The sequence below is a fragment of the Lutra lutra genome, chromosome 5 (assembly GCF_902655055.1).
Source record: "Lutra lutra chromosome 5, mLutLut1.2, whole genome shotgun sequence".
Taxonomy (NCBI): domain Eukaryota; kingdom Metazoa; phylum Chordata; class Mammalia; order Carnivora; family Mustelidae; genus Lutra; species Lutra lutra.
In genome coordinates this window covers 104,112,863-104,139,346 of record NC_062282.1, presented here as the reverse complement: position 1 = coordinate 104,139,346, position 26,484 = coordinate 104,112,863, and the positions used below count along the sequence as shown (strand labels likewise).

The window sequence follows — 26,484 nt, the reverse complement described above, 5'->3', positions numbered from 1 at the left end:
GCAGGCTCCCTGCCAAGCAGAGGGCCCGATGTGGAACTCGATCCCAGGACCCTGAGATCATGACCCGAGCTGAAGGCAGAGGCTCACCCACTGAGCCACTCAGGCGCTCCAAGAAACTACTATTTTCCAAAGCAACTGCACCACTTTATATTCTCACAAGCACTATATGAGAATTCCAGCTTCTATATGTGCCTACCAACATTTGATGTGGACAGTCTTTTTACTTGGTTTTAATTTGCAACTTCCCAGCAATACCAGACATCTTTTCATGTGTTTAGCTTCCATCTGTACATCTCCACTGGTGAAGTGTCTATTTAAATCTTCTGCTCACTTTTATTTATTTTTTTAGATTTTATTTATTGGGGCACCTGGATGCCTCAGTCAGTTAAGCATCTGCCTTCGGCTCAGGTCATGATCCCAGCGTCCTGGGATCCAGCCCCGCACTGGGCTCTCTGCTCAGCAGGGAATCTGCTTCCCTCTCTCTCCCTCTGCCGCTCCTCCCTGCTTGTTCTCTCTCCCTCACTCTTAATACCTCTTTAACATTTTACTTATCTGAGAGAGAGGGAGAGAGAGCAAGCACAAGCAGGTGGAGGGGTGGAGGGAGAAGGAGAAACAGACTCTCTGAGGAGCAGGGAGTCCAATGGGGAGCCCAATTCCAGGATCCTGCAATCATAACCTGAGCTGAAGGCAGACACTTAACCAACTGATCCACCTAGGCATCCCCTTTCTGCTCGTTTTTTTTTTTTTAACTTAAAGATTTTACTTATTTGTTTGAGAGAAAGACAGAGAGGGCAAGCATGAGCAGGGGAGAGGGGCAGTTGGAGAGGAAGAAGCAGGCTGCCTACTGAGCAGGGAGCCCAAGGTAGGGCTCAATCCCAGGACCCTGGGATTATGACAGGAGCCGAAGGCAGCCGCTTAACCAGTTGAGCCACCCAGGTGCCGCTCTTCTGCCCATTTGTAAATTATTTTCCTATTAAGAGGCAGAAGACATGAATAGACATTTTTCCAAAGAAAACATCCAGATGGCTGACAGGCACATGAAAAGATGCTCAACATCACTCATCATCAGGCAAATACAAATCAAAACAAGATACCACCTCACAACCTGTCAGAACAGCTAAAATTAACACAGGGAACAGATGTTTGCAAGGATGTGGAGAAAAGGGAAACCCTCTTACACTGTTAGTGGGAATTCAAACTGGTGCAGGCATTCTGGAAAAAAATACAGAGATTTCCCGAAAAGTTAAAAATAGAACTACCCTATGACAGCAATTACACTACTAGGATATGTATCCCAAAGGATAAAAAAATACAGATTCAAAGGGGCACATGCACCCAATGTTTATAGCAGCGTTAGCAACAATAGCCAAACTATGGAAAGAGCCCAGGTATCCATCAACCAATTAATGGATAAAGAAGAGGTGGTATGTATGTGTGTGTGTGTGTATGTGTATAATGGAATATTACTTAGCCACTAAAAAAGAATGAAATCTTGTCATTTGCAAGGACATGGATGAAATGAGAGTATATTATGCTAAGCGAAGTCAGTCACTCAGATAAAAATGAATATCATGATTTCAATCGTATGTGGAATATAAGAAAAAACAAATGACTATATGGGAAGGAAAAAAAGAGAGACAGAAGCAAAACATAAGAGACTCCTAACACTAGAGAACAGAGGGAGGGTTGATGGAAGGAGATGGGTGGGGGATGGGTTAAATGGGTGATGGGTATTAAGGAGGGCACTTATGATGATCACTGGTTTTATACATAAGTGATTAATCACTAAATTTATTCCTAAAACCAATATTACACTGTATATTAGCTAGAATTTAAATAAAAATTAGAAAAATAAAAAATGAATAAATAAAAACAAATCATTTTCTTATTGTTTTGGGATTTTGTTATATATTCCAGATATAAGATCTATGATTTTCTTTATTTTTTAAAAGATTTTATGTATTTATTTGACAGACACAGCGAGAGAGGGAACACAAGCAGGGGGAGTGGAAGAGGGAGAAGCAGGCATCCTCCTGAGCAGGGAGCCCGATGTGGGGCTCGACCCAGGACCCTGGAATCATGACCTGAGCTAAAGGTAGATTCTTAAGGACTGAGCCACCCAAGCGCCCCAAGATCTATGATTTTTATCAGATTAAGGATTTGTAAATATTTTTCCAAGTGTGTGGCTTATCTTTCATTCTCTTTTTTTAAAGTAGGTTCCCACGCCCAGTGTGGAGCCCAGTAATGGGCTTGAACTCACCACCCTGAGATCAAGACCTGAGCTGAGGTCAAGAGTTAGATCCTCAACCAAGTGAACCACCCAGGGGTCTCATGTCTTTTCATTCTTTTAATAGTGTCCTTGGAAGAACAGTTTTGGAGGAAGTACAATTTATTAATTTGCCCTTCTATAGATTGTGCTTTTGGCGTTAGGTATCTTAAAAAAACCTTTGCTCTAGAAACTCTGAAGTTTTAAATTTGTATTTATGATCCATTTTGAGTTCATTTTTATACGTTATAAGATCAAAGTTATTTTGTTTTTGTGTATCGCTGTCCAAGTGCTCCAGCACATTTGTTGGGAAAGACCCTCCTTTCTCTACCCAAGTGCCTTCACAACTTTGTTGAAAATCATTCATACCACACACACACACACACACACACACACACACACACCCTTATACACACCTATGTATCTGTCTGTGAATCTATTCATTATTCTATTATCTGTTCTATCAACTCATTATTCTGTTCCCTTGACCTATTCATCTTTATTGCCAATACTATACTGTCTTAATTACTGTGGTTTAAAGTACGTTTTGGATTCAGTACCAGTACTCCAACAATGTTCTTCAATGGCACCATCTTAATCCAAATTTTTTAAAAACCAGAAGTGGCTACTTGAATGTTGGGTATTATTACCATTTTTATACTCCAGCCTCAATAGTTGTTGAAGTAAATAGTAACCAACTAAAAGAAATTACATAAATCTTGAAATCACTCCAAACAGCCGTATTTCTATATATAAAATGGACTATGTATATCTAAAAACATTTTTACTCAAAACCAGATGCATAATTAACAAATGTAACTATATTTAACATCCATACCTGCAAACCATATTTTACTCGTATTTTCTTTAATTCTTTTCTCCTTTCCAACTCTTTTTCCTCCTTACTTAGTGTTGGACCAACTAAAAGGAAAAAGTTGAGTTTGGTTTAAAAGAAAAAATTCTAAGTCTGATAGATTTTACACAAAATTAATATTGTTATTTAATAATAAAAAATTAATACTATCCATCTGCTTATTAACTAAAAGTTCAAATAAACATTAATATAAAAGAATCTTGGGTTGTAGTGATGTCCTTTTTGGTAACTAAATCTACTTGGAAAGTAAACCAAGTCCCAAAGACTACAGGAATGCTACTGTATAGGTAACAAAAGAACACTAAACACCTTAGTTTTCCGATATGATTATTATAATGGAATTTCAAATGCAGAAATATTATTAATTTTCTAAAGAATATAGGCATGTAAAAATCACCGAATCTAAGGTTCACATTATGTGTAATGTACCATACTCATTTTCATAATCTAGAATCAGAAAAAAAATATATAATGAACACGTACAGTTGGTATTTGGGGGAAAACGATGTAAAAAAAAAAAAACTTCTTACTGGTTTAAGGTATCTATTCAAAATTTAAAAGCCTTTGAGGAGTGGATTTAAGTAAGATAACAACCTCTTACAGTGTTGTTATAGAAAATAATGGTATATAGATAGATAGATAATAGAGCAACAGAAGTTCTAAGTAGGAAAGCAAACATATTGGGGTGCCCAGGTGGCCCAGTCAGTTAAGAATTTGCCTTCAACTCAGGTCATGATCCCCAGGTCCTGGGATCAAGACCCACACTGGACTCCCTGCTCAGCTGAGAGATTGCTTCTCCCTCTGTCCCTCAAGCTTGCTCTCTCTCTCTCAAGTAAGTAAAATCAGAAAAAAGGGAGAGAGGGAGGGAGAGGGGGAGGAAGGAATGGATGGATGGATGGAGGAAGAAAAGATATCAATCAATAACTCTTAATACCCTGGCCTATTATATTATTATATGACAGAGTTTAACCATGGATGACTTTTTCATATCCATAAATAGAAGTCAAAAGGAAACCAATCTTCACTCTAGTTACAATTCACTCTAGTCACAATTAACCTTCTGAAGGACATTTAGCTATCACTACCATGCTACTTCCAAAGCCTATTAAACTTTATTAGCAAAAATAGCTAATAATTACCTTATGGGTCAGAAAACAACCTAATGCTATAATAGCACAACTAAATTGTTGCAGAGAAAAATTAACTAAAATAACAATCTATTAGCTTAAAAAAATCTATTAAAATCATAATCGACTAGCCTAGGTTTCAAATTTCAAATATATGTCATTTCTTAGTCTCATGTGATAATATTCACTAAAATATAAATGTATCTCTATACAGTATTACATCAATTAAATATGAAGCTGGTAGCTGATAGTTTATAGTTTTTTAGAATACTCCAGTGAATTCAACAGAAAAGTTATCATGTTTACATATAACAGTATGTTTCACATACCAAAAGATTCATCTTTCTTATCAAGACGAAGGTGAGCTCTAACCTGTCCTGGTTCACAGCCATCACAGGTATCACTGCCAGGGTGGATATGAAAAGACAGTACAGTCTCTCCAATTTTCACTTCATCACCATGCTCAAGGACGTAAGGGTCACATTTAGTTTTAGGCTAAAAGAAAAAATTACAACACAGAAAACCCAAGAGAGTTACGTTAAATTATTTTATGTCTACTCTAAGTAATATCTGATTAAAACAAAAAAATACTTAGGATGGTTCTCAATGAGACAGACACACATATGTACACACAGCACACATTTCCACAACTTGAGGATGATACAATGTTCAACTAGTGGAGAAGATACCTGAACTGAGCAACTTCTTTTAAATTATCAAAACCCGCTAATCTCATCTCCATGCGTAATCCTAGAGAAATACCCAACCCAAACATCAAACAATCTATTACCAAAATGAATAACCATCACAGTCAAAAAGATAAAATATTAAGGGGCTAAGTGCCTATTTCCTTTTTTTCCTCTTCTTTTCTGATAATTCAGTTTTGTATCATTTTTTATTCTTATAGACTAAGGACTTCCCCACCCTCTTCTATTTACTTTCTTCCATATATTATGTGCCAAGCACCTTGCCAAATGTTGGTGATACAAGAGTTAACTGGATAGACATAGGCCCTGTCTTCAAGGAGTATCCAGTTTAGCAACATTTCCATTTAAACAATTTTTTTAAAAATACAAAAAAAGGAGTGCCTTTTAAGTTACTGTAAGACCATTTACTCTGAAGTGCTTTAAAATGCATTTACTTCTAAAATAAGGCATAAATCCATAATTAGAAGATAAAACTCAAGAATTAAGTATCCACTTGCTATATACTTTTTTCAGCCCTATCTGGGAATCCCCTTTCATGTAATGCATTTGGGCTTGAATAGTAACCTGACCCAAATTTTAGGTTTAACAACTATGGCCTTCAGAATAAAAATTTCAGTTCATTTTTTAAGACTTATGTGCAGGTAATAAAAATATACACACTCACCTGAAGAATCTGTTTTCCATTAACAATTGTACCATTTTGACTACCTTGATCCACAAGAACGTAACTTTGTAAGTCATGGTCAAAATAAATTTCTGCATGAAACTTTAAAAAAAAAGAAAAAAAAAGAATGAGGTAATTATAAAGTATAATACTTTTTAAAAAAAGATTTATTTATTTTACAGACAGAGATCACAAGTAGGCAGAGAGGCAGGCAGAGAGAGAGGGGGAAGTAGGCTCCCCACTGATCAGAGAGCCCGATGTGGAGCTTGATCCCAGGACCCTGGGATCATGACCTGAACCAAAGGCAGAGGATTTAACCCACTGAGCCACCCAGGCGCCCCATAAAGTATAATACTTTTTTTAAACCATAATTTCTCTCATAGGATATGAGAGACTTAGTCTACAACAACTTAATTTTTATTATTTTATTTTATTTTTTTTTTAAAGTAGGGTCTACACCTAATGTGGGACTCAAACTCCTGACTCCGACATCAGGAGTCGCACCAACTAAGCCAACCAGGTGCCCCCAATTTTACTATTTTTAATGCTTTTTTTCCTGAATACAAAAATACAACGCCTCTGGTAGAAATGTGAAGTCTATGGAAGAAAGTCACCTGTAATTCTACCTACTACTGCCATTAATAATTCATTGTGTGTCTTATATTTTCTATTTTTATATTTGAGATTAGAGTATTTAAAACATTTGAAACTATTTTCACCTAATAAGAGTATTGGTCTTATATGTGTAAGCCTGATGATTCACAGATCTGTACCCCTGGGGCAAATAATACATTTTATGTTAATAAAAATAATTTAAAAATTTTAAAAAAACAAAAAGGCAAAAAAAAAGTATTCGTCTCTATCATTAAAAGTTCTTAATATAAAATATTCAAGATGAATTTTTTCTTTTAAAGATTTTTTTTCCTTTTTTTTAAGATTTTATTTATTTATGTGAGAGAGAGACAGTGAGAGAGAGCATGAGAAAGGAGAGGGTCAGAGGGAGAAGCAGACTCCCTGTGGAGCTGGGAGCCCAATGCGGGATTCAATCCCGGGACTCCGGGATCATGACCCGAGCCGAAGGCAGCTGCTTAACCAGCTTAGCCATCCAGGCACCCCTAAAGATTCAATTTTTTTAAAAACAATCTCTATACCCAACATGGGGCTCAAACTCCCAACCCCTGAGATCAAGAGTCATGCTCTACTGACTGAGCCAGCCATGTGCCCCTCAAGGTGAACTCCTCAGAGAAGTTTTCCAGATTTTCAATACTCAGGACTAATATTCCCTCCTTGCTCCACAGTACTTTGTTTACATAACAATTACACTACACAAAATTACTGCATAGGGGATAGCTGCTGTAGGGCTAACAATTACTGCTTAACTTACATTTTTGCTTATGACTCAGTACATATAACACAGATCCTCACATATAATGGCATATACTCAGTACATGTCTATTTAATTGGATAAAGAACTACAGACATTTCATTTAAAATTTCATAAACAATACACTGCTGGTGGGAATGTAAAACTGTGTACCTGTTTTAGAAGGATATGGCAGTTCCTCAAAAGGTTAAACAGAGTTACCATAGGACCCAACAATTCTACTTTTAGGTATATATCAAGAGTAATAAAAACATACAAATAAAAACTTGTACATGAATGTTCACAGCAGCATTACTCTTAGTAGCCAAAAAATGGAAACAATTCAAACAAAAACCGATTAACAAAATGTAGTATATCCATACACTGACATTATTATTTGGCAATAAAGAGAAATGAAATACTGATATATGTTACAACATGAATGAATCCTGAAAACATATTAGGTAAAAACAACTGTATATTATAGGATTCTATTTACATGACGTGCAGAACAGGCAAATCCACAGAAACAGAAAGCGGACTGTGGTTGCCTAGGACTGTGGGAGTTGAAAGGAATTGGGGAGTGACTATTACTGTTTTTTCTATGGTGATGAAAATGTTCTGAAACTAGGCACCTGCATGGCTCAGTCAGTTATGCCTCTGCCGTCAGCTCAGATCATGATCTCACAGTCCTGGGATCGAGCCCTGAACTGGGCTCCCTGCTCAGCTGGGAGGCTGTGTCTTCCCTCTCCCTTTGCCCCTCCTATTCATCCTCTCTCTCTCTCTCTCAAATAAATAAATAAAAGCTTTAAAAAAAAGGGGGGGGGGTGATGTTCTGAAACGGATTATGGTGATGCCTACACACCTCTAAATTCACCAAAAAACCTTTGAATTACACACTTTCAATGCATAAATTGTATACAGGATATGGACTGTATCTCAATGAAGTTGTTCTTAAAATTTTTCATAAACAGGGGTGCCTGGGTGTCTCAGTTAAGTATCTGCCTTCAGGTCAGGTCCTGTCTTGGGTCGAGCCCACATCAGGCCCCCTGCTCAGCGGGGAGCCTGCTTCTCACCCTACTTATGCTCTCTCTGTCAATGAATAAAACCCTTGAAAAAAAGAAGAAAAAAAAAGTTTTCATAAACAAACTAATTATAAAGTGTTCCAAAAACACAAAAGAATATACTGAACTGTTCTACCCATGACCCAGCTTTAATAAATTTTGCCTTATTTGACCCAGATATTTATTTTTTAGGTTTTATTTTATTTTGACAGAGAGAGGGTGTAAGTGGGGAGAAGGGCAGAGGGAGAGAGAGAATCCCCAGCAGATTCCAGGCTGAGCATGGAGCCCAAAATAGGGCTGGATCTCAGGACACTGAGATCATGACCTAAGCTGAAATGAAGAAACTTCACCAACTGAGCCACTCAGGCCCCCTTGCCTCAGATATTTTTTAAAAAAATTATTATTCTTGGATGTGTAACTCATTCTGTTCATCCCACACCCTTTCTTTTCAAAGGTTTAATATTTAATCATGATATTACTTTCACCCCATATGTATGCATCCATAAACAATTCATGTTTATTTTGCCTCGTCTGGAACTTGACATAAATGGGAATTACACTGTATGAATATTTTCTTGAGATGTAACTTATATACAGAAAATTCACAGGTCTTAAATTTAGTTTGAGAAGTTCTGACAAATATATGCTACTGTACGTATTTCTTTCATTTTGCTTCTTTGGCTTAACATTATATTGTGAGGTACATCGAGTTGTGTACAGTTTTGCTATTTTGCTCAATGGTAAAATTCACTGTAGGATTCTTCAACTTATTCTTCTGATGATGAACATTCAGTTTTTTCATCCCAAGGTTTTACTATTTTTTAAGATGTTTCTATAAATATTCTTATATTCTTATTCATATATATACAACCTTATTGTAGACAATGCAAGGGTTTCAGGGGTATATTCTTTTTTTTTTAATTTTATTATTTATTTGACAGAGACTGAGAGAGCACAAGCAGGCAGAGCAAAGGGAGAAGGAGAAGCAGGCTCCCCACTGAGCAGGAAGCCTGATGCGGGGCTCAATCCCAGGACCCTGGAATCATGACCTGAGCTGAAAGCAATTGCTTAACCAACTGAGCTACCCAGGTGCCCTTCAGGGGTATATTCTTAAGAATGAAAGTGCTAAGAGTATGTGCAAATCTTAAACTCTATTAGATACTGCCATAATGTTTTCCAAAGTGGTATAACCAATTTATATTCCCAAAAACAAACTATAAGAATTCCTCTTACTCTATATAGTCTTAGCCAACATTTGGTATTATCAGAATCTCCAGTTTTTGCAAGCCTAACAGGTATGAAATTAAATCTCATTATCATGATTTTAATTTGTATTTCCCCAATTACTACAAAGACTGAAACCTTATATTTTTTAGCCACATGGATTCCCTCTTCTGCAAATTTGCTCTTCATGTCCTTCATACATTTTTTTCAGCTGGGTTCTTTAGAATACTAATAACTATACCAAAGCATTTACATAGTTTCAAGGTTTTTTTTTATTTGAAATCTTATTCCAAAGAGCTGTTTTAAATTATGCTCCCAAGAGGAGTGAAATTTAATAAATATGACAAATGAAAACTGACATCTTGACTTCATTTGGATTTTTTTTTCTTTTTTAAAGACTTTATTTATTTATTCAACAGACAGAGATCACAAGTAGGCAGAGAAGCAGGCAGAGAGAGAGAGAGGAGGAAGCAGGCTCCCCGCTAAGCAGAGAGCCCGATGTGGGGTTCGATCCCAGGACTCTGGGATCATGACCCGAGCCAAAGGCAGAGGCTTTAACCCACTGAGCCACCCAGGCGCCCCCTCATTTGGATTTCTTAAATTTTTTAGAAAGACTGAATGGTTTTCTCATAGTAATGATATCCCCTGCATTGTGAATTGTTTATTCATATACTTTGCTCACTTATCTATCAGTGTCACAGTCGGGTTTGAAAAAAATGAATCTGTATGAGATTTTAGAACATAAGAGATATATATTTTGTCCTATTTGTCTTACTGTCGTAGTCTGCCTTTTTTTTTTTTTTAAGATTTTATTTATTTACTTGACAGAGAGAGCACAAGTAGGCAGAGCGGCAGGCAGAGGGAGAGGGAAAAGCAGGCTCTTCACTGAGAAGGGAGCCCAATGCAGGGCTCGATACCAGGACTCTGGGGATCCTGGAATCCCCAGGATCCCTGAACCGAAGACAGCTGCTTAACCGACTGAGCCACCCAGGTGCCCCTTTTCTTTTTAATTACTATTAAGAGTAAATCCTACCTCCAACATGGGACTTGAACTCCCAACCTCAGGATCAAGAGTTCCACATTCTACTGACTGAGCCAGCTAGGTGCCCCACGTACTCTGCCTTTTAAATTTTTTTAACAAGAACTTAAAACTTAAATTACTCAAAATTATGTCTTCTGTGATTTTTTCCCATTTTTTAAACTCAGAAGGTCTTCCCCTACCCAGTGATAAATTTCCATTTTTCCCAATATTAAAATTTAATATTCCCTAAATATTAAAAGAAGTTTTTTTATTTTTTTCACCTACTTGGATATATGTGATATATAGTCAAACTGATTTCATAAAGTAACAAACCATTTACCCCATCAGTGAATATCTTGGTTTTAAAGAAAGAAAAAGCAGAAATGCCACTAGGGAACTACCTATATTTTATTTTAAAGATTTTATTTATTTATTTATTTATTTGACAGAGAGAGATCACAAGCAGGCAGAGGCAGGCAGAGAGAAAGAGAGAGGGAAGCAGGCTCCCTGCTGAACAGAGGGCCCGATTCGGGGCTCAATCCTAGGACATCGGGATCATGACCTGAGCTAAAGGCAGCAGCTCAACCCACTGAGCCACCCAGGCGCCCGAAGAACTACCTATATTTTAGACTGAATTGCTATTTAAATCAGAGTGGGTCTTCTTTGGAGGCAGAAGGGTCATAGCAAAGTAAAAAAGCAAGATAATCTGGTCCAAGTTAAGATTATGAAAATTTTCTCCCTTCTGAATGAGTTGAAACAAAGTAAAAATAAGTGGACTTTCAAACTATAATGGAAAACAGATTTCATTCCCAAAAGAAAAAAAAAACACATAAAATGTATACCTTAAATCCATATTAGTCTATTAAATAGAAACAAAATGGAGATGATGAAAGGTCAGAAAAAGATACCACCATAGAAGAGAGGGGAAAACTACAGAAAATACAGTAAAGAAAAAGATAAATACTAAATATAAAGAGTATCAGTAGCAAAACCTTTTGTTTTTCTTCTTGTAACTAAAGTTACAAGCAACTCTGCTCTGTTTGTTTTAAAAACCCAAGTATTCCTTTTCCCGAAACCATAGTTCTTGAGTTGTAAAATACTCTAGACTCAACCACCTAATAAAATAACCATCTAATATAGGATCGGGAGGGAGACAAACTGTAAGAGACTCCTAATCTCACAAAACAAACTGAGGGTTGCCGGGGGGAGGGGGGTAGGGAGAGGGTGGTTGGTTATGGACATTGAGAAAGGTATGTGCTATGGTGAGTGCTGTGAAGTGTGTAAACCTGGCGATTCACAGACCTGTACCCCTGGGGCTAATAATACATTATATGTTAATAAAAATAAATAAATAAATAAATAAAACTGAAGCAGGAAAATATAAAATAAATAAATAAATAACCATCTAATAAAAGTAACCATCTAATAAAATAGCCTGAATCCAGGTCTGATTCATTTTTGAACTGCCAAATCAAGCACATTTATTTCATTCTAAATATCTGTTAAATGGTTATTACCTTAATACTTAAATTAATCTACATTTCTATTCCTGCTCTAGACTGTTAAAAATTAAACATCATTTAGTTTACTCTAATTTTGATAAAGAATTATTCTTGCAAGCAGTGGAATAAAGAAATCTGAAATGCTTTCATCCATTACTACCTGGACTATTAAACTTTCTACTAAATAAAAAAGCTCTTAAGCTTTCTGTCATAATGAGGGTTTATAAAATCATATCTAGGGCTCTATATTGGAAAAATCAAAGAGCTTACCTTACTAACACCAACTTCAGGGATTCGGAGAGTATGCTCCATATCTTTTTCTCTGCAGAGTTAAGTAAAGTGTCTTTAATAATTTTTGAACCACATATAGATTAAACACAGTTAACAAAGAAATGTTAAGATTTTGTCGTCGTTGTTTTAAAAGATAATGTTAAAATGCAAGTCTCTCTATCACACTAAGAATGACTTAGTCCTACTCTTAATTTCCTATTTGAAAGAAGTTCCAGGGTTACTTTTACTTTTTGATACATCTACCCCATGTTAATAATAAACATCCAGGGGTGCCTGAGTGGCTCAGTCAGTTAAGAGTGCAACTCTTGGTTTCAGCTCAGCTCATGATCTCCTGGGTCATGAGATCGAACCCTGGGTCAGACTCCATGCTCAGGGTGGAGTCTGCTTGAGATTCTCTCCCTCTGCCCCTCCCTACACTCATATGCTGTCTCTCCCACTCTAAATTTAAAAATCTTTATAAAATAATTAAAATAATAAACATCAAGTAGGACAGCATATCCTTTGTACTAACATCATTTAAGATCCGTTGACTACATTCCCACCTCTAATACTATATGTAAAAGGACTACACTATTCCTCAAAAATTTAAAGCTAAGATATTGTACAGAATATGAATTAAGGATAGATTTCTCTTTCCCGTTGGGAAGTAATGAAATGATCCTACTTACGATTAAAACCTCTCTACCAAGCTGATTATGAATTACAAAGGGGTAAAAGAAACAGAAAGGAGATTAAATACTAGACAAACACTGGATTTAACTAATGAATTTAAACCTAAAAAGAGCAGTACAAAAAGTAAGAAAATGACAAAATTTCTGTGGCAAAGATAAGTGTGAACAATATTTTTTGAGTGGGAGAGGGAGGAACACATGGATGTCATTCAGTGTTTGCCTACTCAACAAGTACCATGAACATTTTATGATAACCGCTTGAGGAATACACAATCCACTGGAATAAGATAAATACACAAACATAGTAACATGAAATATTTTTACCTTCCAATTGTAGCAGGGTTTACAGCTGTAATGATAAAAAGTGATCCTGTCTGCAATACTGGTGATCTAATAACAATTACTCTAATACATGGGGGCCAAATTTTTTCTTCATCTGTTAAAGAAAGAAATGTGTAAGTATTAATTCAAATGCTATGGAAAAAATTTCTAGGCAGGAATAGGAAGCATCCATAAAATAAAATGTATTGAATGCCTGGGTAGCTCAATCAGTTTAGCACCCAACTCTTGATTTTGGCTTAGGTTGTGATGTCAGAGTCAGGAGTATCAAGTGTAGGACTCCACACTGAGCATGGAGTCGTCTTGTCCCTCTCCCTCTGCTCTTCCTCATGCCCCCAACCGTGTGCGCTCTCTCTCTCTCTCACTCAAATAAATAAAAATCTTTTAATATTAAAAAAAAATGTAGTGATCTGGGCGACTGAGTGGCTCAGTGGGGTAAGCATCTGACTTTGGCTCAGGTCATGATCCTGGAGTCCTGGGATTGAGCCCCGCATCAGGCTCCCTACTCAGCATGGAGTATTCTTCTCCCTCTGCCTGCTGCTCCCCCTACTTGTGCGCTTTCTCTCACACTCTCCTTCTATCTCAAAAATAAATAAAGTCTTTTTTAAAAAAATGTAAGTTTCCTTTAAAAAAAGTATTGATCAAAATCTTAATTCTGTTTGAAACAACCTTCTTAAATTCTGCTATATGACATACTTGATAAAACTTTAACACTTAACCAATTTGAAGTGATCAACCTAAAGATACTCAGGGTCTATCACAATTACAAAATAAACAATTCTCTCTCTTTTTTAAGGTGCTAGAATTTGAAAATATCCTAATCAAGATTTTTTTTTTTTTTAAAGATTTTATTTATTTATTTGACAGAGAGAAATCGCAAGCAGGCAGAGAGGCAGGCAGAGAGAGAGGAGGAAGCAGGCTCCCCGCCGAGCAGAAAGCCCGATGCGGGGCTCGAACCCAGGACCTGGGATCATGACCTGAGCCGAAAGCAGTGGCCTAACCCACTGAGCCACCCAGGCGCCCCTAATCAAGATTTTTTATATTAACTTAGAAAAACTGAGTCCCGCTTAAAAAAAAAAAAAAAAAAAAAAGTGAGAGAAACTGTATCAAGAACAAAATAAGCTCATAAAACCTAATGTAATATCCTGGGCTTTAAAAGTACGTCTTTACAGGGCACCTGGGTGGCTTGACTATTAAGCAACTGCCTTCAGCTCAGGTCATGATCCAGGGTCCTGGGATCCAGCCCAGTGTCAGGCTCCCTGCTCTGCAGGAGGCCTGCTTCTCCCTCTCCCACACCCCCTGCTTGTGTTCCCTCTCTCACTGTGTCCATCAAAAAATAAATAAAATCTTTTAAAAATTAAAAAAAAAAAAAAAAAGTATGTCTTTATGACCTCATGTTAAAAAAAATGTAAGATTTGGGGCACATAGGTAGTACAGCCAGTTGAGTATCTGACTCTTGTTTTCTGCCCAGGTCATGATCTCAGAGTCGGGAGATCGAGCACTGGGTCAGGCTCCACACTCAGTGTGGAATCTGCTCTAGATTCTCTCTCTCCTTTTCCTTCTCTAAAATAATTTTTTTTTAAATGTAAGATTTACCATAGCATCTATGTAGCTAAATCATGGACTACACTTTTTTTTAAAGCTCCTATTCATTTATTTGACAGAGAGAGAGAGAAAGCGTGCAAGTGTGCACTCACAAGCAGGGAGAGCAGCAGAGGGAAAGGGAGAAGCAGGCTCTCTGCTGAGCAGAAAGCCCGATGCAGGGCTCGATTCCAGGACCCTGAGATCATGACCTCAGCCTAAGGAAGCAGCTGAACTGAGCCACACAGGTGCCCCTGGACCACACTTTTTAAATGTAATTTACTTTTTCCCCTCAGTTACAAAAGCAGACTAGAAATACCTAAACCATCAAAAAGCTTTAGTATATACTTTAGAATGTAAGTAACTTGGTTTTGTTCCATGGACTAGGCCATTCAATGCAATAAAACTTTAAAGTCCAAGCATTAGTAATTTATTCAAATTCTTCCCTTTAAAAATAATCATAATGGTACTGGTGACCACTTTGTTGGTAGCTCAAATAATTTTCAACAATGTCATTAAAATAATCAGTTTAAAACAGTTTATTTTTTGCAGACATAAGAGTTACTAACATTTTTAACTCTGTTTCTCTTTTACCATGACCAGAGTAGGTTATTTACAGAAAATTAAACAATAGTTATTTACCCACCTTCATCCTCAGTATCTTCTGCAGTTACATTGTCTTCACTAGTAATGTCTTCATCGTAACTGTCCTCTGTCTGAGAGTCTGTAATTTCACCTTCTTCTGGCTCACTATCAGTCTCCATGATTTTCTCATCTTTAAATGACGTCGAATTATAAATGTTTTCACTAACAGAAGAGTCTGTAGTCTTTCCGCTAACTGGAACAGTAAATTTGGCAGGACTACTTTTGTAATGAATGTCTATTCTGGCCTTCTTTTTCACATTTGCAAAATCTTCTCCCTCACTGCAGCTTACACGTTCAACATTGGATGCTTTCTGATCTTCTGAATTCAAATCCTGGAAAGACATGGGTAGGGAGGTAGGAACAGGAGAAAATAGGTTAAACATGATCACCTTCTAAAGCTAAATGTTTCAAAGAATTAGTGAAGATATATGTACAATATTTTATATGAAATACCAATAGCTATTACCTATAAGCCCCTCTTCCTCTCATGTTTCTTTCTTACTTAATGACATTACCATCCTCCAATAACCCAAATCAAAAATCTTACAGTTATCTTTGACATCCCCTTAACTACCACTTGGAATCCATTCCCAAGTGCTATGGACTATTTATACTTTATCCCAATTCTCCGTATCTATTCACTAACTATCCCAGTCCAGGCCCTTATCACACATTCCTTGGACAATGCGACAGCCTAGACCACTTCTAACCAACAAAAATATAATGCAAGCCATATACACACACATAAATATATATCTGTGAGATTGAGTCCCAAGTTGGGCTCCACACCCAGCCTCTCCTCCCTTTGCCTCTCCCCTGAGAGGCACACAGACAATGCGTGCCCTTTCAAATAAATAAATCTTTAAAAAAATAAATAAATAAAAGCCCAGATGTACCTAATGTAGCAGAGCTACAGTTTCACTAAAATTTAGTACTTTCATTGAGGTGGTCTGATTATACAAAACAATTTAAAGTATAAATGAATTAGTTACATCTCTTTTATTCTTTTAAAATTCCAAATTAGAACATAAGCCTTTTATTACTCATTATACATGTAGAGTGGGCAAACCTTATGACAAATGAAATCTATTATTTTAAACTTAAAATAATCAGTTATTTTCCTTTTTCCTTTGGTTTGTAACATACTTTGAATTTTCTTTCTGCCTAAAGTAACACGATGAAGTGCATTCATATGGTCTTCTTTTATTTTATAAAATATGAGAGCATCTTAAACACTTACTTTTAACAGTAGCATAAATTCAGTTTGGAGACCAACTAAACACTCACAGTATGATAAACTATATACACTCCCAGCAAAACAAACTCCTCAGAGGCAAGAAGAAGGCAACAAACTGAAAAACTATGAGAGCTTTAAAAGCCACTGCAAATATAGCCAAAAATTTCCCTATAAAAAATTTCCCTATTAAAAACTTCCCTACTTAAAAAAAAAAAAAAGGCAGTTTCCAATCTTGTATATTTTATTATTACTACTTACAGGAAAACACATGTGGGGTGGGAATGAATGAAAATGTCAGAGGTGCTACTTCTTAAAAACCATCTACCAGTCCAGAATGTTAGATAAACATTTATTAAGAGATAAGAAAGGAGCCTATATGTGGCCATTGAAGCATATATGCATATTTCAAGTTATTTATGCCAATCTCTTTAGTTAGTTACACCAATCTCTTTCCACATACCTCCAGTTGCAAAGAGTGAGGTTCGAGAGTATCTTAATTTAAAAAAAAAGGGGGGGGTGAGGATGTCTTAAATGGTCTCCTATGTTTCACAGCTACCTTTTAGACTCTTAGGGGAATTCTCAAAATCCCAACAGGATTGTTTGTAAGTACCTATCCTAACACATATTTTTAAAAAAGGATGGTAAAGATGAGCAGTTATGGGAACAAACCTGGAGTAAAATCTCACAAAACACTTTCAAATTTCATTCTCCCATTTGTCAGGAAAAGTCATTTAAGGACCCTCTATGTTCTTTTCCATTGCTTGAAAGAAGTACCTTCACAACCTATCTTCAAAAAGTTCAACTACTAGCAACAGGTTTAAGTCATTAAAACAGAAGTCTTGAAAGCAAACAGAAAAATCATTTTCAGTATTTCGTCACATTCTCTTTTATTCCTAGGTACGTCAGTGAAAATAAGAGAAATACAAACAACTCAAATAGAGAAAGTAAATCCAAAAGAAACCTAATTCCATATGTGAACTTTAGTATTATACGTTAAAAAAAACTTTTTTCTTTGGATACAAGAAAAACATGAGATGAAATTTCAAGAATGAAGTATCCAGTAGTTGCCACAATTCACAAAATGCCAATGTAACAAATAAGCCTCCTTTCCTGCATATAAACCACCAACCTTATCTGTCTGGGAATACACATAAGAGCACTGGTAACATTTTTTATGTTTTCCTTCTTTAAATTTAACCCTGCATCATAAGCACTTTTTAAATTCCCCCCAGTCTTTATAAATTACCATTTTAAGGCCTAAAGAATGCTTTTTCTTTTCTTTTTTTTTTTTTAAGATTTTATTTATTTATTTGACAGATAGAGATCACAAGTAGGCAGAGAGGCAGGGAGAGAGAGAGAGGAGGAAGCAGGCTCCCTGCTAAGCAGGGAGTCTGATGTGGGGCTCAATCCCAGGACCCTGAGATCATGACCTGAGCCGAAGGGAGAGGCTTTAACCCATTGAGCCACCAAGGTGCCCCAAGAATGTTTTTCAATTAAACATACTATCAATTTCTAAACCAATATCTTGCAGGCTATTTGAACTCTTAATTTTTTTGTTCTTAAAAATATTGCTATATAACTACACAAAGGCATCTTTCTTTGGATTTTTTTTTTTAAGATTTTATTTATTTGAGAGAGAGAGAGAAAGCACATGCTTGCATATACACAAACAAGGAATGGGGCAGAAGGAGACAGAGAATCCCTTGGGGCTGGATCTCACAACATGGGACTGGATCTCACAACCCCAAGATCACGACCTAAGCTGACACCAAGAGTCAGACACTCAATCGACTGAGCCAACAGACACCGTTCTTTCTTTGGATTTTTAAAAAAAATTACCCGAAATGGTATTTTCCAGTTAAAAAATATTAACATTTTTATGGTTATTGATACAAATGGCCAATTTTTTCCCAAAAGACACCAAGGGCACCTGGATGGCTCAGTCAGTTAAGTGACCAACTTTTGGTTTTGGTCCAGGTCATGATCTCAATGTTGTGGGATCAAGACCTGCACCGGGCTCCCCACAATGCAGGGAGTCTGTTTGAGGATTCTCTCTTCTCCCCTCTGCTCCTTCTGCTGCTCTCTCACTCTAAAATAAATAAACCCTTAAAAAATAAATAAATAAAAAGACGTCAATTTCCACTTCTAATAAACACATACCTACCCCGTATTTGCTAGCAACTGATTTAATGTTTGCTAATAGGTAAGAAATTGCTCAACATGACTAAGAAGCAGAACTTTTATCTATATCTAGTCACAATCTGTGCTTTTATTGTGAATTGTGCAATGACACCAACTTATTTTTAAAGACTTTATTTATTTGAGAGAGCGAGTGAGGGACAGAGAGCACAGAGGGAGAGGGAGCAGCAGACTCCCCAATGAGCAGAGCGCCTGATGCAGAGCTTGATCCCAGGATCCCAAGATCATGACCCGACTCAAAGGCAGACCCTTAACTGATCCACCCTGGCACCCAAACATCAACATACTGGTTAAGGGTCTGACCGCTCTTCTTCCAAACTATGTAATACATGAGTATTTTATCTGCCTTAAATCTACCTCCTCCAAACTTTAAGAAGTTCCTTTTACTTCTAAGTGACTAAGAATTTATGGAAAAAGTCCATCTTTGCCCTCTGTGAATGCTCCTTGGTTGATAGATTCTGATATCTTATCTTAATGGATGTGTTTGAAATACAAAGTTACTGAATGATAATTTTCAGTTTCATCAAAAACCTTGACATAATTACATCATCATTAAGTAACTTTTTAAAATTATGAAGACATTACCTTTTCCTCATTTGTTACAGAAGAATCTGGATCCTTTCTTTTCTTCTTCATTTTTTTTTCCTTATTTTGTTTTGTGCCACATGTCTGATAAGGTTGCAAATCAACTCGAGAATGAAATTGATATCGACCACTTTCCACATCACAGTAGTAATAAATTCCAGTGGAAGGATCGTAATATAGTTGATTTTCCTTTCAAAGTTAAAAAAAAAATAAATAAATAAGTTCTAGTCAGGTACAACAAAATAAAATTTAAAAAATAAACAGAAATGCTACATATATTAAAAAATGGTCAATGTTTCTTTTAAGAACTCTTCTATTTTCTGAAGAGAATGAGTAAAGATGACAGAAAGAAAAATGCTTCTAAGTTGCCAAAATACTTTACATTCACTATTTGTTCTAATTTTTCCAGTACCAAAAATGAATACATTAAAATATTAAATTGAATCTAATGAAATTGCCAATAATTTTACCAATTTCATACTTAGAGAAATAGCAATTTCATATGGTTCAACCTAATACATTAATGAAAATGATAATAAAAAACCTTTTAGAAATCATGAAAACTAAGGCATGCATCGGAAAAAGCTGACCATATAAAAAGTAATTCACTCCTTATCCTTATGATTATAAAATAATGATTTGTTTTTAGGTTCTGTCCTAGTAAGTGGTCCAAATTACATGTCCGATTCTACACAAATTCCCTAGTTCTCAGTCCTAAGATCAATTTTTTTTAAAGTGAAATGCTTAAAAGCCACAGAACTTTGAAACTAATAATAAACACGTTATTGAGAATTCAACCCTCCTCTCAGTGTCATAAAACAAGTATTTGCTTGTTCATAACTAAAAGCCATGAAGAAAAATTCAAAAATAAAATTAAGCTCATAAATACATTTTATATATAAAGAAACCGATAAACTATCATCCTTAATTAATTCTACTGTAAGTAATTAAATGAGTAAAAGGACCATGTAGAAATGAATTTTGGCAAATTATGGATAAAAAATTTATGTAATCATCTATGCTTATTAGATACTGGCCCATACTCTTTAACCAAGATGTAATTCAACAGTGTATACTTTATATACATCATAAATCCAGTCTTATGATATAAGATTTATCTGGGATTATCTTATGATATACTAAGGTTAAGCAACTAAAACTGCCTAGAATGAATATTTTTTAACTGTTGATATTACTGCAATTTATTGTCTTTAATTCCCTTTGCAGATGTCTTACAAAAATATTTAGAATTCAATCTTACAAAAATATTTAGAATTCAATTTTCCATAACTAAAAAACTGAGTGGAAGCTTTCTAATCTTTATTACCAGTGATAATAAAACTTTTACAACTCAAACTTGTTTTATCTCTTACTTCTTTCAGTCCAAAACACATTTTCAAAAATTTAAGAAAGACTATTTAATTACAATAAAATGAAAACTAGTACAATAAAAAGAGCAAAACAATGAAGTCCCTAATTCACTGAAACATAAAACCAACAGAATGTAACTAACCATTTATACAAGAGATGTCAGGAGGAAAGATACAGAAAGGAAGGTAGAAGAATGATGAAGACTAACATCATATACTTGCAAACTCTGTATTTTCCTCAAAACAAGTAAGTAATAGCTGGTCTCTTTGGTAATAAGAATTTAAACATTAATTAGCATGGTCAATTAGGATATTCCTTTGAAAGAAAATCCTCTCTTAATGAGGGATTTACAAAGTATACCAAGTACAAACCAACAAGCTAATGAAATCCTTTCTCTAACTTAGGTACCTAGTATTATCATTACGTTCTCTAGATTAGTTAACAATAGTTCCGGTGACCAGAATGCTGAACATCTGCTTCATTTTTGGGTACCACATTCTTAATTTCTGAGGACCAGACCACATGCCTAGACCACTGAAGCTGAGGTATATAGCTGTGTAAGTTCCATCATCATTGTTATCAAATTCTGAATGAAATACACTTAAGTACCAGATGTCAACAGCCATAACACTGAATTGTAAATCAAGAACTTTATTTTTAGGTTCTGTCCTAGTAAGCGGTCCATTAAGTGTCTGATTCCACACAAATTCTCTAGTTCTCAGTCCTAACATTGATTTTTTTAGAAGTGAAATGCCTAAATGGCACAGAACTTTTAAACTAATAATAAACAGGCTACTGAGAATTCAAAAAAAAGGACTTCCTCTGAAGCTCAAATGGATTCATAAGTACTTGAAACAATTTTTTTTTTTTTTTACAATTTCGCTCACATACCAAGCCTAGAATTAACAATATCACTTCCTTATTGTTAAGGTTCTTAAACACTTTATAACAATGCAGTTAACAATCTATTTTTATTAATAAATGTTTTAACATTTTTGTGTGTTACATTACATATAAAAGACTAGCTCTTTCTCAAGTATTAATCTATAACAATCACAATTAACTTATTTAATTAAAAACACAGAAGTATAGCTTCATAAGCTATTTTATAATTCTTTACTCGTGTCAAATACCTTTGAATCAAATATAATTTTTCAATGCAGTTTCCTGCCTTTCTTAATTCAGTTTAGGGTTTAATACTTGATATCAAGCAGCAAGTACAACATTAAACAGCCCAACATACTTACAGAATCATAATAGAAACCAGTGCTATGATCAAAATATAGTCCAGTGTTCTCATCATAACTAAATCCAGTCTGAGACACAGCAGCTTCTGCTGCAGCTCTCAAACTTTCAGCTAATGAAGAACCTTCTAAGGATGTATCTTCTGCTGCTAATACAGATGCTGGCTCCTAGGTAAGACATATTCATGTCAAATAAGACAAAAACTTCCTTTTATCACTTTAAAAGCAGAATTAGAAACAATAAATACACTTAAAACAATTTTAAACAAGACTTCAACTTCTGCAATGGAAAGAGATGGCTATCAATTGCAGTTTGGTTCACTTTAAAAAATAGTTACTAGTCTTTAACTCAATTTTAACCTAGTTTTGAAAACATTAAAAGTGAGTGTGTGACCACTACTCAAAAACAGATACCTGATACCATAAGATAGCTATCTACAAAATAAAGACCATGAAATATTCTTTAAGAATAACTACAGATGGGGCGCCTGGGTGGCTCAGTGGGTTAAAGCCTCTGCCTTTGGCTCAGGTCATGGTCTCAGGGTCCTGGGATCGAGGCCCACATCAGACTCTCTGCTCAGTGGGGAGCCTGCTTCCTCCTCTCTCTCTGCCTGCCTCTCTGCCTACTTGTGATCTCTGTCAAATAAATAAATAAATAAATAAATAAATAAATAAATAATCTTAAACCAAAAAAAAAAGAATAACTACAGGTTCAGGGGCCCCTGGGTGACTCAGTTGGTTAAGCATCTGTCTTTGACTCAGGTCATGATCCCAGGACCCTGGGATTGAGCTCATCAGGTTTCCTATTCACTGTGGAGTCTGCTACTCCCTCTCCGTCTGCCCCTTTGCCCTTCTTTGTGCTCTCTCCCTCTCAAAATAAATAAATAAAATCTTTAGAAAAAAAAAAGAGTAATTACAGGTTCAAAGGGAAAAAAACTTTAAAAAGAGAGATGGAGGAAAAAGCTATAGATAATGTGAGATATCACACACTAAGAAGTTATACTGGATCTTGGGATCCTGGAATTACTGGGATCCTGGTTCAAATAAATTAAAGAAATAACTTCATATGACACTCAGGCAACAGTGGCAAGGTATCTGACATAAAGCATTAAAAAAATTTTAATATGGGGGCACCAGGCTGGCTTAGTTGGTGGAATGTGTGACTCTTAATCTTGGGGTTGTGAATTTGAGTCCCAATTCTGGATGGAGAGATTACTAAAAAAATTAAAATCTTGAAAAAAAATTACTATGAATGTGATACTGTGGCTCTTGCCCAAATTTTTTGGTTGAGTGAAAATACAGTGAAAAATTCTTTTAGTTTATACACGTCATTAATTTTTAGAACACAAGAGTAGAAAAACAATTATACTTATTAATAAATTCTGATTTTTTTCCTAAAAACTGTAATATTCACTCTACCATTATACACAGGATGTTTATTTATAAGCCTTGTACACATTGTAATGGACTAAAGAAGTCTCTTTTTTTATATAACAATAAAGGACACAGTCTTGGGCATCAAGAGTTTCATGTTAAGCATCTTATTACCTGTGAATTTGAATTTGAGGCAAAATGGTCCTCTTCTGCACATTTAACATGTTCTGTTATATCAGCACCAGCGTAAGCATCATTTTCTATTTGTGACTGATCTTCAGAATTAAAAGTGGAAGCTTCGATATCCTGATCTTGCTGAACTGAGAGTTCAGTCACTTTATTTGGAAGACTGACATCCTTATAGTATGTCTGATAATAATAATCTGTAGCAAAAGTATATTAGGTGATATCATATTAGAAAAATGTATATAAGGAGAAATTAATTCCAAACTACCAGCACTGAACATAAAACAGCACACAATGCTAACATACCATATTTTCACAACTGTATCCAATTTAACAGATTAAATGGATGGTGCAGATAAATTGGCAGAGTATTTATCTTTGATCCTAACATCATCTTCAGTACCCTAGCTGTTAATTAAAAGTTAAAAAATCGGTAGATTTATTCACAAAAAATAAAATGAAAACTTCTTTTAATTGTGGATTTGATTAGATTGCATTTGTTTTGTTTTAAATTCCTATCAACTGTGGACATACTGTTAGTTGTAGGATATTGCCAGCTATTTCATTCACAAAAAAACGGTAGATTTGGATTTTCCATAGCAAGGATATAAATGAAAACAGGTAAATAGGTTGTGTTCTGTCAAAAAAAAAAAAAAAGGAGCAACTCTTAACTTCTAATCACATACTACCTGAATACTATTGCATTACCAAATGACAATGGATATAAAGATCAAGAGTGGTTTTTTTCTGTCATATTTCTCTCATGATGACTTTTAAAAAAATGTATCATACAAATATGTAATGTTAATACTAATGCTGTGTTTAACAATTTAGTTAAATTACATACTGATTAAAACAGGGCAAAACTTAATGGGAAGATCATTTCTTCTGATCCCTATTTCTTAAAACTCAGTTGCTCAGTTAGTTATTTTGTCTCACAATGCCACTCTGAGGTCATGGCTGTGAGCTCATCACTACCATAAGGGCCTAAGACATTGACACTGAACAAAATGCTATGTGGAATGCATCAACAAGAAAACACAGGTACCTGGTCCAAGCAAGGCCAGATATGAGTAAATGATTGAGAGCATGGCAAACATTACTCCAGTAATGTGCCCCCCAAAACACATTAGCATTATTATGTATTTATAGAATGACATTTCTATTTTCCCACCAGAAGAACACAGAGATTATCTGAAAATACCAAATCGTATGAAAAGTCAATGTAACAGTTCTCAGATTTATCTAAATGTAGGTCTATTTTAAGTTTAAAGAAAACTCCACCTTATCATGATGTGAACGTAACAGCACTAAGATATCTTCATTATAAGCCGAATACCTGAGATTGACCAAGCAGGATGGTTCTCTGTTTGTACTTCTACATCAGACTTCTTATTGTCTTCATTTCTCCCACAATGGAGTATTTTACTGAGCTCTTCTACCTAAAAGAAAACAAGGCCTTTAGGAAAATAGATCATTTAGCAATCTAATAATATACACACCAGTCTCCTGAAATTACAATAATTATTTTTCTTAGTTGAAGTTTTAGAGAAGTACCAAAGCAGCTTGTTTCCTTTTCAGAAAAATTAAAAATAGTGTAATCTTCTTTCTTTCACCTTTCACATTTGTAGAGGGTAATATTTTTCTTCTTATACTCTCTTGCTAAACCTCAAAATAGTCCCTCCAAAATGAATTTAGATGAACTAAATTAAAAGGACTTTGTGAAGGCGGTCCCTTACTTCTAACAGTAAGAATGTTTTATACTAAAATTTTAATCCGCAGTTCTTCCTAAAGAATTAGTTTAAAAAACCATTAATTCTAATTCATTAGATTAAATTATCTAGTATCATTCAGTGCCCTCCACCTGGAATTACCTATTCACTTAAATATATAAATAGTCACTTGTATGCTTTAATGCACTTTTTTTCTTCTTTAAACAAAAGAAAGTCATAGGCCTAAACAACTGCAATGGAAGGGAAGAGAAGTGACTACCTCAGAAGGGCATCTGTCTTCCCTGTGCCTCACTGAATGCCAGGGCCAGAACAATGTGGAAATACCCTCAAGCAGATGAAGAGCAACACCACAAATACCCTTCATTCAGAAAGATCTTGGCGTGAGACAATGTCTACTACAGGCATGAAAGTAAATCAAAAACCAAGCTTTTAAATAGTTAATGACACATAAAGCTTAAAAGGAAGGTGGTTAAGACTGACTACATACAGATTATCTAGGCACTTCGTTAGTTATCAGATCCTATTAGCACCAGTGCTCAAACTAGAGTGAAGCAAACAAGGCACCTAGAGCACAAAGTTTAAGGAGACACTCATTCTCAGCTTCTCACAAGAGGGTCTGTACCAGAGAATGAGTACTCCTTACATTTTTTTGCCCCGGGTTACTGATTGCCTTGCCCCAGTCCTGGCTCTAGCTACTACCACTATAACTATAAACTTGGTGATTTATTTAGTATCTCCCTACATGCTAGGAACTAAACAGTACTCTGGATAACCTCTCACTAACTCTTCCAAACTTCTTACAGAATAGTAGCCCTAATCACCATTTTACATGAGAAACCTGAAGAGACAAAATAATTTGCCCAAAGTTCTTTGGAGTCCAAAACCTGTTTTTCTAACAGCTCACCATCAATTCCCAAGCCACCTTTTTACCACTCCAGGTAAAACAATACTCAGTGATCTGAATGACAGTTAACCAACCTATACCCACCACCAAAAGAGGCTCACAAAGAAGAGGGTAAAGAGCAGTTACTACTATCACCAGTAGGGTCAAGGCTTTTTATGCATTTCAATTTTTATATTAGACCACTATCAAATTCACACTAATAAAAAAATGCTGGCTCTTCAAAGACTAGCAAAATGTTCTCTTTTAGATCTTTAGATTAAAAATTTGGAGGGGCACCTGGGTGACTCAGTCCATTAACTGTCTGCCTTTGGC

The 26,484-nt window shown here is 35.6% G+C and overlaps 1 protein-coding gene across 8 annotated transcripts in view; it reads right to left on the bottom strand.

Annotated features, from left to right (window-relative positions):
- AGGF1 (angiogenic factor with G-patch and FHA domains 1) overlaps positions 1 to 26,484 on the bottom strand; it is a 123,669-nt gene that overhangs the window by 95,435 nt on the left and 1,750 nt on the right. For all 8 annotated transcript variants that reach the window (XR_007127354.1, XR_007127352.1, XR_007127353.1 and 5 more), the window contains exons 2-11: positions 24,875 to 24,977; positions 23,524 to 23,732; positions 21,979 to 22,143; positions 19,361 to 19,549; positions 15,341 to 15,671; positions 13,099 to 13,210; positions 12,083 to 12,134; positions 5,639 to 5,740; positions 4,597 to 4,762; positions 3,105 to 3,187 (exon numbers count right to left, since the gene is read on the bottom strand). Coding sequence is in view for 4 of the 8 variants with exons in the window: in XM_047729257.1 (XP_047585213.1) it covers positions 3,105 to 3,187; positions 4,597 to 4,762; positions 5,639 to 5,740; positions 12,083 to 12,134; positions 13,099 to 13,210; positions 15,341 to 15,671; positions 19,361 to 19,549; positions 21,979 to 22,143; positions 23,524 to 23,732; positions 24,875 to 24,977 (1,512 nt within the window). In the remaining 4 variants the exon portion in view is untranslated. The remainder of the gene's footprint in view (positions 1 to 3,104; positions 3,188 to 4,596; positions 4,763 to 5,638; positions 5,741 to 12,082; positions 12,135 to 13,098; positions 13,211 to 15,340; positions 15,672 to 19,360; positions 19,550 to 21,978; positions 22,144 to 23,523; positions 23,733 to 24,874; positions 24,978 to 26,484) is intronic.